At 42.0% G+C, this 22793-nt stretch overlaps 1 protein-coding gene across 2 annotated transcripts in view; it reads right to left on the bottom strand.

The window, feature by feature from the left end:
- Positions 1–19744: 19744 nt before the first annotated feature.
- Positions 19745–22793, bottom strand: part of FAM110B (family with sequence similarity 110 member B) — a 108472-nt gene continuing 105423 nt past the window's right edge. Inside the window, exon 3 of one of the 2 annotated variants that reach the window (XM_013185911.3) lies at positions 19745–22619. In XM_013185911.3, coding sequence (XP_013041365.3) covers positions 21202–22314 — 1113 coding nt within the window. In that variant the 5' untranslated portion in view covers positions 22315–22619 and the 3' untranslated portion in view covers positions 19745–21201. The remainder of the gene's footprint in view (positions 22620–22793) is intronic. The other variant, XR_010829690.1, reaches the window with a different exon arrangement.

Genomic DNA, 22793 nt, shown 5'->3' with positions numbered 1-22793 from the left:
TGCATTTGCACCAGCCAGAGACAGACGATGAGAAAATAGGAGGAAGGCTTCCTCCTGAGCGGACTGAATGACCTACATAAACCTTGAAGTGTGAGACCTGCTCTTCTGAGCTTGCAGAGGCACACCATGGTCCACCTCCTTTTAAAACCCCAACTCAAGGTCTACCCAGAGAAATTCTCTTAGACATTGTGTAGATATGGATGGGACTATGCTACATCTTCAAAGCACTGATCCAGTCCTGCCATCCTCTGAACATCCCAGCAAATTGATTATACTCTTGACTCTTACAAGTGAAAGGATGGCTCTCCCCAGTTCAGAAGTGAAGCACAGGGATGATAAGTGACTTTCCAAGTATCAAAAAATGTCTGTCACACTTAGAATTTGAACCCAAATCAATGGCGTTCCAGACAAAACCTCTCCCTGGGCCAGCACACAGGCTGAGTGAAAGAATGAATGCCTGAGAGCCTCATCCTGCACTCGGTGCTGGGTGCATGCCATTAGGCACAGCACATCAGCTGGGGCTCCTCACAGGCATGGCAAGGGCTGCTGCAGCAAGTGAAAATAATCTTCTCCTGGAGCTCAGAAGGACTGGAGTAAAACCTATTATTCTCTGCACTAGAGTTGTTCCAGAGTAAAGGACCCAGAGGCCAAACCCATTAAAAAATCAAAAAAAAACTACCCAGACCAGAGGAATGCCATTTGCATTCATATTAAATATCATCAAGGATTCTCACATTCCTGGGTTTTGTACATTGTACATACCAAAGAAACTTCACAGATCTTGCTCTCCCCACCCCTTAGTAGAAATGTAATTTAGAAAAAAATATAACTGAGAGATTAAAAAGACCTCACCTTGCTTTTTTTTTTTTTTTCATACCTATGTTTGGTGTTGACTAACTGAAGCTTTCTCTTAGCAAGTATCTCCAGTTTCCCCCAGCTGATCAGAGGCTTTCCGTGAACACATTTGACCAACTGAGAAATGCAATTTCCTAAAAAACTGAAACTTTTCACAGTAGGAGGCTGGGTCCTGTGCTAAGCCTTTCAGGCAGGTTCACAGCTCTGCCACAGCACTTCTGCTTTGAGAGTTTTATCCCAGATAGCCCAGATGTGTCTTACAGCAATCTGGTAGGTCTGATACCTGCTGACCCCTCCAGGTTTAAACAGGGACCCATGCCTGTTTGAGGTGGCTTTTATGGTTATCTATAGCCTTCTGGGTGCTGTTTGTCTAGGAATATGGCACTATCTTCTCTGTCTGTCTCTCTCAAATCACCTTTTGGGAAGGAAGGGCTCGTCTGCCCTGACCTTCTTGGGAAACACTAGGAGAGAGAGACAAAGTGCTAATGCTGCTGTGTTTCAGCTGCCCCCTTTTGTGAGCGTTAGTGACCTGAATGTACCCAGTCCTTGTACTCAGACAATAGGTTTCCCGGTGTGATTCTTTTTCCTTTAGCTCTTTTCCTTCCCAGGAGAGCTCAAAAGTTTTGTTAGGGCCTGGTTAGGAGTGAGAAGAGGGCAAGGGAACTGGAAGAGGACAGAGCCGTGGTGGCATCATCTTGCGGCAGAGCTTGGCAAGGGGAGCAGGGCAGAGCCCTGCAGCCTCTCATGGCATCTTCTACCCTGCTATCTTTGCAGCAGATCTGGGAAACTTCCCTGGAGGAGGTCAGGAAGTTTCTGCAGGAGAAAGAAATGGAAATATTTAGAAATGTTGTTTCAATCAGATGTACTTCCTCTCTCTCTCTCTGTCTCTTTTCCTAATGGAATCTGTTGCCTCAACATTTCTGTGCTTTTGTTTCCAGTTCTATTCTGCTCTTACTTGATGGCAGCAATTTTGCTCAAGAGATTTATAGCAATAGAAAGTTGAAGACAAAAGTCTCATTGATGATGTTAGACAACAAAGGAAGAATGGAACAGGAAGGTAATTAAAGTAAAATCCTGAAAGCTCTTCATTCTACAAGGTAAAAAAAAGTGTCTCTAAATCCCAGTTTAATTTTTCTTGTCATGTTGACTATCCAGTGCAAATGAATAGACAAAATGTTCCAGTGTATCTCCCCTTCTGTACATACTTTCTTTCTTTTTCCTGCACTTCCATTACAAAAGGTTGAGAAGATGGAACCAGTTTTGTGCACAAAGGAAGTGTATTTGCTCTGCAGTCTGATGCCTATTAGGTTTTAAATCTATTTGAAATAATGAGTTGCAATCTATTGTAATTAAACACAAAACATTAATTAACTAAGTATTATTAACAAGACAAACAAAGAACAGTTTGCAAAGTTTATTTTTCCTTTACAGAAATTTCCCTGCATATGAGAACACTGTCTCCTAACGTTTAGTCAAAAACTCCAGACCAATCATGAAAGGCATTTTTCAGTTTCAGATGTGAGAACTGCATTCCTTTATGCAATGTAATATTATATTATTGCAAGTGTAGTGTTATAGTATGAATAGCTTGAGCAAGAATTCTACCAGTTAAAACCATATTTCCTTCACCGCAGATATTTTTCTACACATCAGTGCCAGCAGAAAGATGCATATGAAAAGTACCATTGAATTACTGGAACACACCGTATATATCACTTGATAATCTGGGCCTGAAAAACCACTCTAGAATCAATCTATCTCAACCACTCTGGCACTAGGAAGATTCTTACAGCAAAACTACCAGCCAGGAGAGAATAGTTGTATTTATTAAATGTTGCTCAGACTTTATTTCTCGAGAGTTAGTTGATTCTGTCCCACATGGCACTTTGAAAGGCTGTTGGTGAAATTTCCTTTGGGCCAGAAAATACTTGTCTCTGGGAGACCTTGATGCACTTGAAGTCGTCTTCAGATTGGAGAAGCCCATCACTACCCGGGATAGTTACTGTAGTAGATGATTACCATGGCAAAATGATGTCTTTGGGTGCAGGTTACTGTGCTCCAGCTGTTCTCTTCTCTCACTGTCCCCCCCCATTGCATGGAACCTGCTTACTAGCATAGCATTGAGCCCCAGGATTTGCCTGGCAGGAGCCAGCACCCAAGGGTACCAACCTGGGTACAATTTCTCTTTCCTATTGCACTTGGACTAAGTGCAGCCAGTTTCCCAGTGCCTCAGAGCAAACATACCAATTCCTTAAAACTGAATAACTGACAGGCTTTTGAAAGCAAAAATTTGTGAAGGAAAAGTGTTTTCTTCTAGGCTCTGTGGAGAGAGAAAATGAACAATGGCTTCACTGTACAATGAGAATTTGCTTTGCAGCAGCATCCAAATGCCAGTACTTCACCAGCAAGGCAAATACTTTCTGTGCCTTTTGTCAAGCCAGAGCTTACTTGTTAAAGTAGGTATTTATATCAGGACACATGAAAGCACACCCTGCAAAAGTATGCAGACACCGTAGCCTCTACCTTGCTCCGAGGCCAGCATTGGTGGTAGCGTATAAAGCTGTAGCCAGAATTACGTCATTTACTCCTAAAGAGGGCGTAGCCTCCAAACTTCTTAAGAACCACAGTAACAGAGAGAGAGATTCAGTTTTACATCTTCAGCTCCCTCTCCTCCTAAGTGGACGAGTGTTTGCTCTGGTTTTGTATAGCTATCCTTACTCAAACCACAATGTTCAACCTGGTTAATCCCCATAACTTCTCTGTGTGCACACAATCCAAACAGCCATCTTTCCCAATATTTTACTGTCTTCTTTTCTGTTTGCATAACCCCTGTGAGGTTTACAGGCTGCATCTAGTCCCCTCAGGGAGGTGGCAAAATCACAGCAAATCAGGCTCTTTGCTCTATAATTTCCCAAAGATCAAAGTTTAGTTATCATTAGAATGTAAATGTCACTATATTATGAAACTGGTGCATCAGGACAGAACATATCTCCCACTTTGAAAGTGTTTCTATGCAATGTGACATTTTCATAACATTTGAAACATTTCTTTCTTTTTTTTTTTTTTGTATCTTTAATGATCTTTTTCAGCTTTTTTTTCTTTTTTTTTTTTTGGCCAGTACAAGTTACGCTACTCCCACCTGCTAAAATGACATTTGAAATGAAGTATTTCACAATGTCTTTTTCTTTTTCAAACTGGGTCCAGCATCCACCTTGTTATTTTATTTTAACTATTTCTCAAGACAAGAAAAAAGAGGGTTGAGTTGATGAATATCAAGAAAGCACAGCTCTTCATCTGTTTATTAATATTCTTAAATGATTAATATACCACAGCAAGAGTTGAGCTGCTGGAGTATATGGGAACAGAGGATCCACATGAGAAAAACGAGAGGATAACATTCAATTAAACTGTTATTCCTTCGAATAATAAAATGATATATTTTAAACTGGCTCCTGTGAATTCATTATAACTACAGAAATGACAGTCCATAAAGTATCTCAGCTTGTCCAAGGACACAAACAGTTGGTGATCCTGAAACAGCATAATTTCTTGGGCTTTGCTTCTGAAATCAGCCCTAGATTGCATCAGAAGTTACTGTTTTCTAAAGCCCCTCTATAAACAAATTGCATGCTGGATGCCACATATTGATACAACCTGTAATGTCAGGGAACAGCAGCTAGCAGCCTGAACTATCATCAAACAGATTTTACCAAAGCTATCACCCCCAGCAAGCATTCTTAATGTCAGAATGTTCCTCAGATTTTCCAGCCCGTCGGGGCAATGTCATTCAGCTGAGCTGTTCCAGGAGACATCAGGCAGTTTTCAGCTATTTAAGTACCATGGTAATTCAGTGGGGTTTTTTTCTCAGAAGTGGCTAGAGTAGCAATGAAAATGTTTCTGGGTTTCTAAGGGGTCTCCACTAGCCTGCTTCCCTTTTGTTGTTATAATCCACCAAGTGTTTCAAAACCACGATTAAGAAAAATTCCCATCTGAAGTACAGAGTTAGGGGTGTGTGTGTGTGAATGTCGCTTGTCCTCAGCCTGATGCACCCTCACTCATGCATCATAGGAACCGAATGCTCCAGGGAGAGGAAAAAATCCAAATGTAATGGCCAAAAAATAGAAAAATAAATAAATAAAAAAAAAGAATACATTCTGAAAAATGTCACAGATAATAAAGAGAATGGAGGTGAGGGAAAAAAAAATATATTTTTTTTTCTTTCTCCATTTGAAAGACAAGAAATAAAACTGCTATTGTGAGATGCTTAAATCCTGACCTGCATACACCACCTCCAGTGTGAGATGTGGTACATGTTATCAGCTCGTGTTTGCCTGTTTCTTCTCCAGCAAGTCAATTAAACTAACAGGAAGGAGGTTTGTAGTGATGTATTACATAAAACAGTGACGGTAGGAACCGTGCGGTGATTACGTCAGGTAACTCCAGTACATTGCACTATTACTTAAGCCTAGCAGCCCAGAAACACTTGTTCACACACCAGTCCGGTCTCATAAATGATTAATGGAGCTAGGCAGTTTGAGATGAAGTAAGCATTTATTTGGGGCCCCAGAGTGTTTTGGCAGTAAGTGCTGGGTAGGGGCTGGGCTGAAGACCAGCATCAAACCTGCTGGCTCCTTCGTGGTGTTGTAAACCAGGTTTATAGGGATTGGTAATAGCTTTTTTAGATCGACATCAACGTTTAACCTCTTGTTGGGCATCATGAGGTGATAGTGTGTCTTAGAATTTTCTTCTCTCCTCTTGTGTCATCTGATTTAGTAATATTGCTTTCACACTATGTGTTAGGGGGAAGATAAATAACATAAAAATAATGTAATATGTTATAACATTACAAAATAACACAATAAGAAGCGTTTTCACTGAACCTCTGTTGACTGTATTACTCTCCCATGCATGAAGATGCTAGCGTGATCCACAAAGGGCAGAGTCTGAAGACATTTGAGAGACAGAACCTAGGGCAGGGACAAAAGTTACAAAACCTGGTATAAAACTCAACAAGATTAGCAGCAAAGAGCAATGCCCTGGCTGTAAAATCATTGAAAACTCGAAATTGACAGAGAAATCCCAGCTCCACTGAAATCATTAGCAGAACTTCACTGACTTCAGAGGAGCCAGAATGTACCTTGGGATGAGTAGAAGGCACCCAACTGGACTCAGGCTGGTCAAGCTGTATTTGACAGAGCCTGCATTACATTATATTTGCTGACACTTAGAAATATTGCTGTACACATCAAGCTGCCTACAGCAAGAGCAACAGGCAATGACTTGGAGGGTCACTGGGGTAAATTTCAAGGAACTGCATATTGGTAAATTCTATCCTGTTTCAATACTGATATCTTTACGAGGAGTGTTAGTAGCAATTAAGGAGAAATTTATTACAGAATAACTCTTGTATGAAAGAAAACAAGTTATCCACATTTTGGCTTGGACATCTTAAGGAATACTTGTAGTCTTAACTAGCTGAGTGTTTTTTGTTTAGTGCAGCCAGAATTATATCCTGTAAAAACTCCGATAAGACTTGGAAAGGAAACAAAGATTCAACTGCAATTTTAACTTGGCTTGCCTTTTTTTGGGGGGGAGGGAAGATGTGTTTTTTTACCTTTTTTCAGATCCTGCTTACACCATTGTATGATTGTCACTGTCTGGCAGGCAACTTAGGTAAAGCCTACTTTTCAGCTCCTGTTGTTATAACTCAAATTCTATTTTGGTATGACTAATTGGTATGGAGAGGTATGAGTATTACCTATTATTGCAATGCTGCAATATGGTTCATATTGAAAACCTAACTGACAAACAGCTTAATTAACTGTGATTTATATTGTTATATATGATCATAAAATCACCAGAGTTTGGAACAACTTAATTTGTTTTTAATAAGTGTCGCCTGAATGATTAGTAATTACAGATGTAAACCAATTACTGAATTAAAGCATAGTAAATTCAAAACCAAAAGCGGTCACATGTTATTTCATTATGAAGTCCAATTCCTATTGAAAACAAAGGCCAAAACAAAGGTTAACTTGTTTTTTTTTTTTTTGTTAAATACAACACTGAAAGTGTGGCAACACCTCTGACAGGTGAAGTTTCAAGACTTTTCCAACTCTAAACTCACATTCATGTTCCTGAGGTTTCCAAAAACATTTATGTTTTGGCTTAACCACTGTAGGCATGATCCCAAAGCTGTTTTGTTGATTTAGGTGGACAGTGTTAATATTATTCCTGTGCTGTGTTGAGTTGAGAAATCCTGAGCAGACCCAAAGTTTGATAGGTTGTGGTGAGTGTACAGGTAAGTCTGAAAACCTCCGGAGAGCAAGAGTTAATTGGCAAAGCCAGTAGTTATTGACAGATATATGTGCTAGACAGGTAAGAGGCAAAAATAAGTAGATAATTAAGTAATTAAAATTATTTTTAAAAATCATTTTACAGAGTTCTTTATAGGAGACAGTTACTTGAAAGGATCTAATCTCTTCTAAATCCTTGTGCTCTGTGAACCATGACATTAGGTCTCCATTTCTGCAGTAACTGAAGAGAAGAAGGAGCTATATGGAGAATGTAACTATTCCACTCGGTGACCAGAGACTGATAAACCCCAGAGCTTTCTTTGATGGATCTCTGAAGACAACATTGAGGGTTACAGAATGTGGCAGTTCCCACAAATGTTCCACTGGATTCCCACACAAAAATTTGGCAAGGACTTATAAAATAAGTCACTGAAGGAGAAACTTCTAAAGGGATATTAGCAATAGATGGTCAGTCTTAAGAATGGTGATTACTTAAGAACTTCAAATTATCATTTGTTTGCCTGTTTTTATTTTTTATTTTATTTTTATTATTTTTTTTTATGGATAAAAGAATTAACAAAATCTGAAGAGTTTAGAGCAAAACGATTTTGGTTCCTCCAGAGCAAACAATAATCATGATGAATGCCAAAGACTTTAACACAGGGTGTGTGGGCAGAATGATGTTCAGTGATGTTCACTGTCAACAAATCCAAGGCAATGACTGCTTAAGGGAGGTCTTGAGTAATGTGCAGTTGGGTACTAAGTCAGAAGTGAATACTGGGGAAAAATGGTTTCTAGCAAGGACTGTTGAAAGGACTTTTTTAACAAACAGCCTTGGACAAAGTGAAGTGAATTTTTGGCTGAGCTCGAACACCACGTCCTGACTGCAGCTGACCCAGTGTAACTGCTCACATAACCGCTCTCTATCCCTCTTCTGTCACCGTCATCTAGGTTAGTCCTAACACTCTCCATAATGTGTTGCTCTTTTATTGTTGTTTTGTGGGTTGTTTTTTTGGCCCGGATCATTGTGACTGAAGTGGGTTAGGGAGAGGTGGCACGTGGTGCTGTGCTGACAGACCACAGATGGCAATAAGGGGCAAGAAGCTGTGGTTGGGGTGACTTACTTCAGACATGGCCTGTAAAGCTCACCTTTGCTAGGACTCCCTGGAGCAGGTAAAATGAAAAACTGTTCATATGAGGTCTGCTTAGTCTTCCCAGGACAAAGCTAGGGGCAGACACAATCATGGTCTGCACCTACACAGAAAACAGAGCTTTGATAATGGACTCTTCAACCCAGAAAACAAATGTAGCAATATCTCAGGAAGGATGTTTGAAGCTAGACAAATTCAGGCTAAAAAGGAGATTACAATTTTTCTAAGCAGGGGTTATTAACCACTGAAATGATTTAGTAAATGGTGTTGTGGGTTCTCCGTCACTACCTTTGTTTAAATCAAAATAGGATCTCTCAGCTGAAATATAGTCTGTAATTCAAAGAGAAATTAATTCATGCCTGGTTATAATTGGTGTTATGGAGAAAGTTAGACAAAACAATTACAGTGATCTCATCTGGCCTAATAATCAATGAGTCTATTTATAAGAACAAATAAAATAAAATAAAAACCAACAGCATAACAAAACTCACTCAGAAGAAATGAATTTCCAGAAATCACACTTCACAATGGCATATTACTTTCCACTAATGCAAATTCGTATCTCGGATGACAGTGATGAATTTATCAAAAACTCTGTTTAAGGAGTTAAATTGCTTTTTAATGAAAGTTATTATTATAATTCCTGGATGAAGTCAAAGACTTCATGCCAGAAAAGACAGGAGTCCCACTGCTGAAGTGGGTCTGAACTTTATCTGTTTTTCCCTGCTTTCACCGCCATAAGTGTGGCTCAAACTGCAGTACTTTACAGAAAGATAGAGGGGATTTTCTGCTCTGCAAATTGTGGTATTTCCTTTGGAAATGAAAAACCCAAGGTACTCTGGCTGAGTGGTTAGCTTTGATCTGATGATATCTTGAAATCAGGGATTAGATGAACAGAGAATTGTTGCTGATAATTTTCAGCTACAGAGGTTTGGAGTTACAACAGTGTGACATCCTCAGTAATAATGATTTGGTGGTTTTTTTTATAGCCTGTCATTGAGAAGGACTCAAAATCAAAGCAAAAATACAGAGTACATGGAACAAATCATTGCCACCAGAAACTTAACTACTGATGTAAAGGAATAGGATGAGATTTTAATACTGTGAAAGATAATAGATTAAGCGAAAGAGACAATGGATGAGCTCTCCCAAACAGTGGAATGACAGCAACCTTCTTTATAGCAAAGTTACAGTTTTTTCACTGTGCAGTAGTGGTCACAAAACTATTGGGACCTCAGCAACGCAAATCCACATTGCTTCACTTTGGCACTCTGAAACACTATCTTAGGGTGCATGCTGAATTGCCAGAGACATTTCACCCGGTGTCCAAGTATCCTGAAAAAGCCTCCTGTTCAAACCCTGACTGGGGCTGACTGCCATGTTGAAATGCAGCATTTCGATGCTCACATTCATGTTTCGAGGTGGCACTTCATTTGGGAAAGCAGTCAGTCCAATCCCACCCCTCAGCAGCTGCTGACATGCAGCTTCAGAAGTCAGCTGCCCTGCCACCCGAAAACTGATCTGTAAAAAGAAAATTCACTAGTCTCCTTTTATTTAGAGTTTTCAGTGGTTTTCATGAAACAGAAATGTACATATTTTACACATTTTACAAATATGTACAAATGTACATATTATACAATGTACATATTTTACATTTTATGAACAATATTTGTACAATTTTACATTTTACAATGTACATATTTTACAAAATTTTACAATTTTACATTTTTTTTAATTTATTTTGGTAGAAGCAAAGGCATATTTTCAGTAGTGTGAGCTTTCCTGGAAAGCCAAAGAAGAGGAGAGGGCAAATAGATACCTTTCCTGATTATTTTCCAGTTTCTACCCTGCATTTTACTACAGAGAACACTTCACTAGGTTTTGTAGATTTTTCTTGCGAAGAACTGAAAAAAGGAGGGGTTGCAACTGCTGTAAATTCCTGCTTGACTTTACAGATTAGCCTGAAACAACAGCTGGCAGCTGTGCTGACAAAAGCAACCCTGTGTCAGGAAGGAGCTCTCCCCAGAAAGATTGAGATCTCAAAATTCAGTTCTTAAAGAGTTTTGAAAGCTCCCACGGAGTAGGAAATACCGGTGTCTGGGGTGGAGGGGATGTCTTGATGGCTGCCACAGAACTGTGGGCCTCAGGGACCCAAAAGGGAGTGGGACCCTGGCCCCCATGTGCAGCATCTCACAGGCGTGTCAGGATGGGAGCTGAAGCTCCTGAGGTGTCCAGCCCTCCATCAGCTGAGCTTACTGACAGCTGACGAGCAGGGCCTGAGAGCATAGTGTTTTCCACGGGACACACTGATTTTGGTGACCATGAATTCTCCAGGCTCCAAACACCCACCCAGTTCAGGCACCAGGCGCCTCTTCCATGCTTGATGCAAATTGGTCCATCAAGGACGGCCGGCTGCTTCCCCATCCATCGCTGGCTGAGATACCATACTGTGTAAAAACACCTTCACTCTTTGTGGTGCCTGCTCTTACAGACCACGTAAGCTATTTGTGGTGGAGCAGGAGTTGCCAAGACAGATTGAAACACGCATTGCTAGAGACAACAAGGCCTAACCACACACAACAGCACCAGGAGAGACAACTGTGTAATGGCTGCAGTTGTGAACACCCTCTGAAGGAGACTCATCTTGTGAAACAGGCCAAAAGAGGACGGCTGCTGCTCTACCAAGTCCTAAAGGCAAAATACGTCCTTATTTTAAAGACAGACCTCACTCATGCTGCTTCTGAGCAGGAACCTCTGTGTGGTAGGCCATGATAGCAGAGGGTGGGCTGCAGAAGGCGGCAGGGCCTTAGGAACCACACCGTCATATTTACTGCTCTTTCACAACTCTTCTCAGTCAAAGCCTTTGCTAGAAATAAAACAGAAGTGTTTCAACTGAATTATTTCATTTGGGTTTCTTCTAACTTGAAAGTGGCTTTTTTTTTTTTCCCTGTTCCACAGAAAATTTTCTCAAAGTCAGTTCTATTATCCGCTTTTGAAAAATAAACAGGGCTCAAAATTAGTTATTTCTTATGGGAAAATGGTCTGTTGGGAACACATTACACATTCCATTTCCTAATCAGAATCTTGTGATAATTTTTACTGTGCATTGCAAATACAGGCAGCCTGCATTACATCTGCAGTGCTCAGATAGACTGGAACTGCTCCAAACTGCTTCTCAAACATTTACTTCTAAAATTTCCCATATATTTACCATTCTTTTATTCTGGTCACTAATGCATATTTATCCAGTGGACTATGTGCGTATTGATAGTTTAGTAGAGTTACATGTGCCATATTGTTAACAGATAATAGAACACCTTTCAAAGTACATAGAAACAGTTGCCTAAAAAAATAAGTGCTTCAGCCTGAGGAAACTCAAAGATTAAAAATTTCAAGGAGGAAAGATAAATGGCCTCAGCTTAAAGGAACATACACAAGAAGAAAACTCAAATTTTAGTGATATGCTTCGTGAAAGAGCTTCATATGGCTGGTCAATAAATAAAGTGGAGACGCAGGCTGTTGTCAGACAGATTTCAAGGGCAAGCCGAACTGGGAGACAGCTGCAGCTCTAATTTCTGCCTTCACCACTCATCAGCAGAATGATGAGGGCCAGGAGAGAGGATCTTCGCCTCCTGCAGAGCAGACATGAAAACATGGGTCCAGGAAAGAGATATCAATGATGAAGCACAGAGCAAATACAGAGCAAGAAGCATGGCTCTGCAGACACGTACCTTCCTGCAGCGTGGTGGGAAGGGACGTGTGAGGACACAGCTCAGCCACCAAGGTGCTGAATGTGCCATTTCCCTCCATACTCACTACATGGCTGTAGAAATGCTGCTTCTTTGTGGCAGCAATCACGTTTGAGGTGTCACGCAGGGCAGGGCTGAAGAAGAGTGACAATTTTTTTTCACCAAAAGCCCCTGAGGGAGCCTGCAATTAGCTTCTCTTTTGAAGAGGCCAGTAATTCCTTTCCAAAAGGATGCAGTTTAAAGGATGCAGCTCCCACCTCTGCTGTTGCACATCAGTGCTTCCCCCAGCGGGGGTGGTTTCTGGAGGGAGCTAACAAGATAATTTCCTGGACTCCTGGACCTTTTGCATCGTTCTCATCCCTGCTGTGTTTCACTGCTGCAAGTACAAAGCCCTTCAGTATTCTTATCTTGGCATCCCCCATTTAGGGCAATGAGGGAAGAATCACAAATGAGTCTGTAGGGATGTATCTGGAGAAGGGCAATAAAAACTAAAAAGCCGGCACTGGGGGCCAAGGGCAATCAGATCTTTTGGGAGTGCTGAGCAGTGAAACTGTTCAGCATTGCTGCTCAGGAAAGCCTGTTCACTGAAACACAGCAACCAGCTCTGCTCCTGGGGAAGACCTCATGGCCGGGCTGTCATCACCGATGCTGTTTTCAGATCCCATTTCTGCTTCCCCTTCTGTTCTTCCACAGATACAGCAGCATCTCTCCCCACGCCGTCCCCCCGCAGCAGGCAGGACTCGAGCAGGACATGCTAACATCTAAGGTTGTTCTGAAAATTCATGTTCTCTCTCCTGCTTTCGTGTTTTGATGGTTTTATAGACAGCAAGCCTAGCACTTATTTCTGGAGCCTAAACATATTTTTTTTTTTAAGCTGTTGGGAGAGACACACATGCAATAGTCAGCATCTGTCAGGAAAAGCTTCTCTATGTGCTGTTTTAAATCGGATTTTTTTTTTTCAGAAGAGCTTTGATTTTTCCATAGCCCACTGACCAGTATCTACTGAATCCGGGTGCTCTGCCATGATTTAAAACATCTGCAACGCTGTTTCCTATTCAGCCAAATGTGTGTTCAGGAAAACCATTTCCAAAGACTTTCAACACATTCCACACTTCCATGGCATTGCACGTGCAAACCTAGCATCTCCCTGAGCATCAGCTCTCTGTGTACTTGGGTGGGAACGAACCCATCAGGAAAATCTCTAATGCCACACCACAAGTGCCTCTGTATATGGACTCATACACACCCCCAAGCCCTGGCAGCACTGGAGCGCCCTGCTGGTGGTGGTGGAGGTGCCAGGATGGTCCCCTGCCCCTCTTCCATAGCAGATCTGGAAGGAGCACAATCACAGTGAAGCGAACACCTTTGAACAGTGAGCTCCAAGGAGCAGGGTCCGCCCTGAACATTTCAGAAATGAGCCTAAATAACCTCCAAGAAGATTTCTGATATCGCAGCTGACTACTTTCCAGTTTATTACTTAAACGTGGTTCTCGGTAGGGTCAATTTATTTGAAAATAGCACATGGCTACTGAAACACCTCATTGGTGTTCAGAAATGAGCAAAAGGAGCACCCTTGAGGCCTGATATGAGTATTGATGATGGCTCATTAGTCCCCAGTTTTTCCATAAGCTGTCCATTAGCAGTCCAGTAAAAATTCAGAGAACAGTTTCTTTGCTACCTTTGTGCAAGGAGAGACGTTGTGTGCTGGGCAGGTAGGTCCCGACACCAGTACTAGCATCTCGCTAAGTTGCACTTTGCCTCTTCTTTGCCTCACCTCACAGATCTACATCCTGTAGAAAAAAAACATTTTTTCATTAAGAAGTGATTAAGAATTTATTTCAGTGAAGAACATCATATATATATATATATTTTTTTTTTTTTTCTGGGGATAAATACATATTGCAAAATTAATGATAGTCTGGGTGCAAAACATGCAGCTACAAAGAGCTTGTTTTTTGTTGTTGTTTTGTGTTTTGTTTTTGATCAAATGCTCATGGCTACCATGTGACACACCTGCAAGCCAGGAAGATGAATGAGTTCAAAGACAACACTGGATTTTCACCCTCTGGACCAAGTCAGGCCCCACTGTGACCTAGGCTGCCAACGGTGGGTGCAAAGCAGTGCTCTGTGGGTCTGTATGAAAGCAGGGGGGATGTCTGAAAGCAGGGGGGATGTCTGAACGCCTGTGCAAGATGTCACCGTTCCCATGGCTCTTACTTGTGGTGCCTGGAGGGATGTCCTCCTCATGCTGCTGGAGGAGACAGAAGAACAGATGAGGCAGCGGGAGAAAAACAACACATAAGAGTCACAATAAGGAAAAAAAATACAAAATAGGGTAAAATATTAAGCTCTGACAGTGGGTGAAGTCCTGTTCATCCCAATTACAATCAGCAGTAAAATTCCCACTGACTTCAATGGAACCAGAATTTTGATAGCAGTTTTTCAGCACACAGGCGTATTTTAATGTTTCCTCATGTCACCATAGGGAAAGCCTGCAGAATTTTATTAACTTCTTTGCCTCTTTTTTACTCCACAGCATTTGTAAAAACAACAACAACAAACCTGCAATATCATTAGGAAACAGCAACAGGAAAAAAAAAAATCATTCCGTGGTTTGACTTCTCTCTACCTCCAGACTTCAGTACTGGAGCATATACTGCTTTCAAACTCCTATTTTCACTCAGTCTATAACACAGGGTTTGAAAGGCCTCATTTGTCGAACGTGCTAGAAACAAAACCATGGGAAATATAAAGTGTTATGGCAGCTCTTTGTTCGGAGTACTTCAACACAAAAGAAAATTCAGCAGATGGACTCGAATCCTTAAGCTCACAGAGCATTTTCAGGGGGCTGAGTTAGTTTTCTGCTGGGCACGTGTGAGCTGATACCTTCCAAGATATGCAAAACACGAATAAAGAAATCAGGCTTTTGCCAAACCTATTCATTTTCATGCATTCAGACACCTTAACTAAACCAGTCCTCCCAAGTGTTATTTGGGGGTCAACATTAATAAATAAGATTATGTTAATATTTTGTCCCCCCCTCCCAAAAAAAAAATCTATAAAGAACAAAACCAATATCCCCCCAAACTTCTTTATAAGGTTCATGTTCAGCAAAAGCCCCCTTTTATCCTACCGCTTAAGCCACTCCAAATCACTGTCAGTATGTTTCTAAATGCTCTGAGCTGAGAGTAGCAAAACTTTTACAGTTCGGAATGGCAATGGCAAGACTGACTTCATAAAAGATTAATATCCTTGAAAAGCAGGTCATTTATTAAAAGATCTTTTAAAAGCTTCACTTCTTAAAAAGCAAAACTATCTACCCACTCCCACATCTCTTCTGAAAGCATTTGCATACATAGCTATTCCCTAAATTTCAACTTTTTTTTTTTTTTTTGAACATTTTTTCCCTTCCTCTTCATTTCTAAGCTACGAATAACAGGCATTTATTGACACACTTGCGTGCTTCCCCAGGTGCCTTCTGCTTCCAGGCACTGACGTGACCCATGCCCAGGTGACACACTGGTCCCCCTGTCCTGTTCACAGGGATGGGGCATTGGAGCATCAGTCCCAGGGCTGCGTTATGCTGCAGCCTGGGGATTTTGGCTTGCAAACCTGCTCTCACCACTGCTGGAAGTCTCCTGTAACAGCTGGGCAAAGGACAGGCTTCTCTCCCGGATCTTCCATGGTCCCCTCACTTTACGACAGCCTTCTTAGGCAGCACTCTTCAGGCGGCAGCCGAGGAACCGAGCAGGCAGCGCAAGTGGTCTAGATGCCACAGGTGTAAAACACATCAGTACCGTATTACCAGATGGCAGAAGATAAAACAGTAACTATTGCTTGGACGGAGGGCTCTTGTCACGCTTTTCACTGGACGTTGTGTCACCTTTGCACACCCTGATCCTCAAGCCAGCGTTTTGTATGAGCTAAAGAGGTAACGAGAATTTTCAGTGAGATATCACAGAGAAATACAGCTGATTTTTGGCCAAGAAGTTGGCATTTCAACAGATGTTTTCCATGAGTGTTTTCAATGACTATTTACTCCAGAAGAGCCACGTCTTCCTGTTAATCTTGCCTGCAAATATCATGGCGCACAGTGGAAAAAATATCCATTAAATATATCACTACCTGTTTAGGATGTGGCAGCTCAATTGCAGCTTAGAAACACAGGCTGTCGTGATTTAGGGGTTGTAAAAGACAGGACGGGTTGTGGGAAGCTTGCTCTGGGATTCAGGAGTATTAACCAAGCAATGATGCTGCTTAAAAAAAAGAGGCAGAGCGGGGAGGTGACCTTGGTCACAAACTTCAGAAAACAGAAGAAAAAGCCAGACAAGACAACAAAAGGATGAGCAGAAAGGAAGAAAAGGAGCTGGGAAAACTCCAAAAAGGCAAGACACCAAGAAGGTGGAGAAGACACGCAGTGCCAAAAGCAGGAAACAATAATAGCACAGATACTAGCACTCTTTTACTCTTGTCATAAGACCATCATGAAAATTACTTTAAATTTAGAAGAATGACATTTAAGAGATTACAGTTTTTGTTATATAAATGATTGTTTTTCGTGGAAAAGAAAAAAAGAGTCACCACCGATCATTGCTAAATTTTGACGGGCAGCCATAACCGAGATTTTAGCAGCCATCTACTGACTTTAACAAACACCAGGACAAAGGTATCGATCACCACTTGGGCTCCCAGGGAGAAAAATTCAAGGTGTTCATGGGTTAATACTTCTGACTGAAGTTTGCTTATTTAGAGCTTCGCTTAACAGATGCCATCATCGAGAGATAAAAGTCCTTGCTCTGAACAGACAATTTAAATGGCTTTTCCCATTAAGCTATGGGTGATATATTTCAAAGGGCAGATTATTGGAGCCTTTCTGCTGACAGCAAGGATGTGAGATGAACTCACAATACCAGTGAACATCTAAGACTTGGTTAAAAAAAAAAAAAAAAAAGTAATATTACAATTCAGGACAAGACACCTTGACCAATTTATTCTCCATACAGCACAAAGGGACCTTACAATATATATCTGCATTTATATTCATTGCCAAAATAGGCAACGGACCCTTACTGTTCAGGGGAACAAAGCTCCAGATGCTCTTATATTCTCAGCCTAATGTGCTCAGCTACTGGTGTGACACCATTAATCACATAAAATATGAGTTTTATAGCCTCAGAAAACTGGCACCTCCCAAATTTATTCATGTGATTGCTCTGCTGAATACAAAAGCTTCTCATGAACAAGCAAACTCTGAATCCAACACGTGAAACATTACCACCCCATAATCAATAGGTATTGGGAAGGGTGTGCTGAGGTTTAGCTCCTCTCCAGTTCTCCGGCAGACGGCAATCACTCAGCTCTGTGCAGCAGAGCTCCATTAAGCACTTTGTTTTGCATTGAATGGCTCGAATCAAACGCGTATGGCCTCCACGGATGGATAAACTGCTATAAAAAGAGATAAGTCAGCAACACTGATTGGCCCCGTTGTCTGAGCGTGTCTTTTGATTTTGGGGTTTCTGCCAAAAGCATCATCGTTCGGGGTTTACCCTTCAAGAGCCCTCGGTCACTCGGATGCCGCACGCGCTTGCAGCTCAGCATTCTCCCCAGCAGAAACCAAATTCATCAAAATTTCCGAACTCAAATTTATTGAGAGTAAATGTGTAGCACAGATCCCATGTATCTAATCTTTCACGTTGTTATGAAACGAAGTAGTTCAAAGACCGATTCAAAGACTGTGCTACCTGTCTTTCGCTCAGAGGAAGGTTTATCTTTGTGCACAACTGCAGAGATTTGGGAGCGTACCTTGTTGCAGCATTTTCCTCCTCTCATTGCAAATCAAAGTAACAGAACCACCGTAAGTCCTGTTTTTGTTGTTGTTTTGGGTACATATGCACACACACACACATGAATTTACACTAACCACTGAAAACACGCTGTTTTTCATCACTTCTTGGGCCAGCGCTGTCAGTGCTGGGCTCAGTCCTGGCTGTCGCAGGATGGCACAGCCCTGCATCTCCCTCAAGAGCTGGTCGTGCAGCAAAAGCTGCTGTTTAACCAGGGATGCTTGCCGTGCATTTTGCACCTGAGTAAACGCCTGCTGAAGGCAACGGGAACAAGACCAGAATGCATCCCAGGTGAGGCGTTTGAGTTGGTTACAGCCATCTGCAAATTCAGTGCTTGGCACTCGGGAATCTCCGAAAACAGCCACAAAACAAGGGGCGCTCTGGAAATGACTGTTACCTGCCTGCAAAGGCAAAGTGGTTATTCCCATTTGAAAACAAAACCAGCTCAGACACCAAATGATGTGGCTTTTATACAGACACACAGGTAAGAGCAAGACTATAAATAAATAAATCCTGTCTGCATGAACGCTAATAAAGTGATAAATGAAGGCAATTGTTATCTGCTTCTTCAAAGCCTTGCAGAATTTCTGCAATAGATCTTTTCTTGCGATTTCTATTGCTGCAGCATCATCAGAGTTGCAAGTACGGCTGACTGAGGAAGCCTGGGTCCTGTAAAATCTTATTCACATGCCTATCCTTAAGAAGCAAGGACTGTGGGGTTGGACTCTCATTGAGCTGTGTCAGAGGTGCTTCTTAAGAGCCTGGGTGAGGAAATGTTCTCTTACAGACAGCTTACAAGCCTAAACCCTTGTGGCATTAGAAGGAAATGAATTTGGCTTCTCAGAGACCGCGGCTTCAGAGCAAACCTTGGGAAACAAGTCCAGAATACTAGCATATGCGCTAATCCATTTTTCTCCTGACAAAGGCTTCTTTATTGATGTTTCTGGCTGACAACAGTTGAGATAAGTGTTTTAAGAATGATGATAAACATGCTAAGAGAGAACAATGTGAGCGCATTTTTATTTCAGTATTCACTTCTTTATTTCACTGCTGTACAGCTGCATTACACTTGGCTTTAATCCCTTCAGCATTATTTTCCTTGGCGAAATAGTCACTGAACTGAGTAGAATCTACTATTGGAAAAATATGCTTGAAAAACCAGCCTGATGTCAATGCCAACTGAAAGCTATGGAGCTTAAAATGTCACAAGTGTGCCCGTAGCCGAAATGCCTATCTCCTCATTTTTTTTGACCAAACTAGGAATGTTATAGTCTTAGGTTGTGAAGCCAACTGTACAAAGCATAGAGTAGCCTACTGAAACTGAAAAATCATTTGGAAAGCAATTTTATAAAAGGATGTAGGGTAATTCCACAGGCGACAACTGACTGCATCGCTCTACTGTTAGTCTTGCCTGCGTTAACTGTGGCTATAGGTAAGAAGCTGGGCTATAGACTTCTTACAGAAAGGGTATAACCCAACTTTGTAAAACATCTTTAATAGTCAAATATATAAATAAGCACTGCTGAGGAATAACTCAGAAGACTGTGGTGATTCATTATGAACAGATGCTATAAACAGGAGCAGTAACATTGCTAGGTAAAGAAGCAGCAAGCTATTTTAGGAGTCCTGAAGAATCTCTTCTAGTTCTTCAGATGGATCATGCTGCTACAGTTACTTTATAAAAAAAAATGTATTCTGAAAAGCACTTTTAGGAAGAAAACCTAACTGGGACTATTTTACTGGAACTATTATTTAACTAAGACCTTCTACAGCACTAAAACACACTGAAATTGAGTTCCCGATACAGTTTGAGAATGGGAGGGGTCAAAAAATGAACAAAAAACCCACCATACCTGCACCAGGAGCTATTTATTAGCATAACACTCTTCCTTTTAAAGATTTCATAACAACTGAAGTATATACAAAGTCTTACAGCATTTACACAATAAAAAAAGTTTCCTATTAGCTGATGAAGTATAAGGTAGTGCTGCAATTTACTTCGAAGCATGTATACAATAATAATGAAGCAGACCACTGTACTTTCAACTTCTCCGCTACCACACCACAACTGCCAGTTGAAATGACAGTTAATTAAACCACTGGGAAGACACAGATTGTCAAAAGATTTGTAACAGGTTGACTTGCAGCACTAACCATCATAAGGAGGAAAAAAAAAAAAAGAAAGCTACATACTGTCATGTTTCTACACTTTTCTAGAGCTGTAACAAACTTTCACAGCCTTAGATATAACATATGCAAGACAACATAATCACAAATTTTCAGATATAGTTCAGCTACTGAGTGTATTTACTTCTGAATAGGAGGCGTTATATTGATATGGCTGTGTGTTTCCATTTTTGTTCATTAACTGTTCGAATAGGTCTACAAAAAAAAATTAAAAGACAGCATGGAGTTTGTAGTCATGATGTGTTCGACTAATAAAGGCATTCAATATCAGCTATAGGATCTAATCATTCCTGTCAAAAGTTTAAGACCAGGAATCTTAGAGTTAAAACCAAACCCACAAAATCCCCCACCTTCAACGTTTTTGTTTGTTGACTCCAACCCTCTTTAAACTTTTACCAACAGGGTAATACAAAATCATTACAATACTTACACCGAACCAAACGTAAGACTCATTTCGTTTACGAAAGGTCAAGCAGATTCACGAGACCGCTTCAGTTGTAAAACTGAGGGTGCTTTATCTAGAAACGGAAACCTTTACTTAACAGTCCCTCACCACAGGTAGGGATATATATTTTAGCAAAGAACAGAGCATCCTTTGCCTTTCAGAGACAGTTTTACAGGTGCCAATAAGCCACTTTCTACAAGAGATAAGGCTGCTTTGACTATTGTTGTATGTCTAAACCTCTTATTTTGTCCAAATTTGCCCCACCCCCCAAAGGGATTCTACTTCAGCTTTGAAGCCAGTAACGTCAGTTGACAATATCCGTATTAAGACAAAAAGTGACATATAAAATCCACAAGGAACCACATAAATACCAAAGAAGTCATATAACCTTTCCATGTAAACACTTTGATTATACTGAAGCCCTAATTAGATTCTTGTCTTAAACTTTTGGCAGATAATGTGTATGCTTAGCCAGGCTTTGCAGTTGGTTATTGTTCAAGTGGAAGCCAGGTCAGTTCACATGTTGACAGGCATGCAACTTGGAAACATTGCACAACAAGCAACACAAAGAGATTTGAGAAGTGTACAAGACTTCAAGTAGACTTCACAACCCTTCACAACTGAATATTCACAGACAAAGATACAGTCCTTGCTTTTTCTACTGTGGATTTTCTCTCACACATGGGACACTTTCTGTGACTCTCTAGCTTGCTTGATGCTATATAACCACTTGATGATTCTGGCATTCCTTTCAATTGCAGAAATACCATATGGCACACGGTCATTGGCACTGTCATCATTTCTAAGGTCACTGTTGCTGTCCTGAGACTGTTCACAGTCTGAGCTAATCATGCTTGCACTGCGAAAGTTGAGGGATATAATATCAGAGTTAGCCCTTGCAAAGTTTTCCATCCCAAGGTTTTCAAGCTCTTCAGGATCCAGTCCGCAGTAGTTAAAGAATCGTTCAACGTCTGCGTCGACACGAAAGTATCTGTCGCTTAAGTCTGATTTTGACCGCTGCAGGGAGGGTCTTCTACTAACTCCGCATCCAGACTCGACTGCCTCGATCTCTGGGGACTTCAGGGTGGCAATGGCAGCGATTTTGGGTTTTGGAGGAAGAGGTGGGGCTGAACTACTGCAGGGTATTGCTTTTAAGGGCTTTGCGCTAGTTACTTTCCTAATGTCTGAGGAGCTGTGAGAGACATGCAAGAAAGTCTCTGCCGACTGATCTAGGAGCCTTCTGCTGACGTTGGAGCTGCTCTCCTGTGGGCTGCTGCGGCCCTGCGTGGGGTAAACCTTCAGAGACTCGGCGAACGAGTGTCGGTTCAGTTCCGTCGAATCGGCTCTGTGGGGAGGCCAGTTTCGGGGACCGTGCTTGTGCCCTGAACCAGAGCTGGAGCCCTCGGAGCTGTTGATGATGTTCTTCAAAATCTCCAGCTTCAGGTTTTCTCTCTGCACGCCACTCTCGGTCTTGGCATTGTTGCTGAAGACTTTCAAGGTGGGGCTCCCCAGCGCTCGCTTGGCCGCGGGACAAACCGGCGGCTTCACCAGCACCGCCGGCTTCACGGGCTCCTGCTTGGCGTTGATGACCTCCTGGCTTTTGACGTACTTGGCCTTGTCGGCTTCCAGCCTCTCCACCGCGCTCAGTCTTTTGGGGTTAGGCTCCGCCTGCCTGCGAAAGTAGTCTGGTCCTTTGTTCAGGATGCGGAGAGGGACGGCGGACGTGAAAGTCACGGCAGGGCTGACCGGCTTCACCATGCTACCTGTCGGTAGTGTTTCTGTAGGCATGTTTGGTGGTCTTTCCCCCGCAGCCGTTTTGGATTCTTCTCTGGGATCTCCTAAATGCACGGTGTAGAAACATGTACATTAAGCACAATGAATAGCCGATGAATCCCGGGATCTGAGCGTTAGCAGCAGCGCCTCCTCATCTCACAGCTCATTAAATAACGCTGCGCTTCTCTTTTAAAGGCAGCCTTTGTACCGCCAGGCCACCAGACGCAAGCCCGCGTTAGTCTGCTCCGCTGCCTCCTTTCTTCTCGCTGAAAGACGTGGGAGTCTCGCCGCTCCCTTTGTGCTCTGCTACAGGCAGCGATCTGAAAGGCAGAAGGACCAACCACACGTTAGCAGGAGCGCCTGACATCAGAGCGATAGCAACAGCCGACCGACCCTCCTCTCCCGGCCCTCCTCTCCCAGGCCGCAGCGAGCACGGGGAGGTGGCGCTGGGTGGGTGCCCCTCTGCCAGCACCCAAGGGCCCAGCGGGGGGAAC

Source organism: Anser cygnoides, chromosome 2 (genome assembly GCF_040182565.1).
Source record: "Anser cygnoides isolate HZ-2024a breed goose chromosome 2, Taihu_goose_T2T_genome, whole genome shotgun sequence".
Taxonomy (NCBI): domain Eukaryota; kingdom Metazoa; phylum Chordata; class Aves; order Anseriformes; family Anatidae; genus Anser; species Anser cygnoides.
The sequence above is the reverse complement of the archived record's forward strand: the minus strand, read 5'-3'. Positions and strand labels throughout refer to the sequence as shown.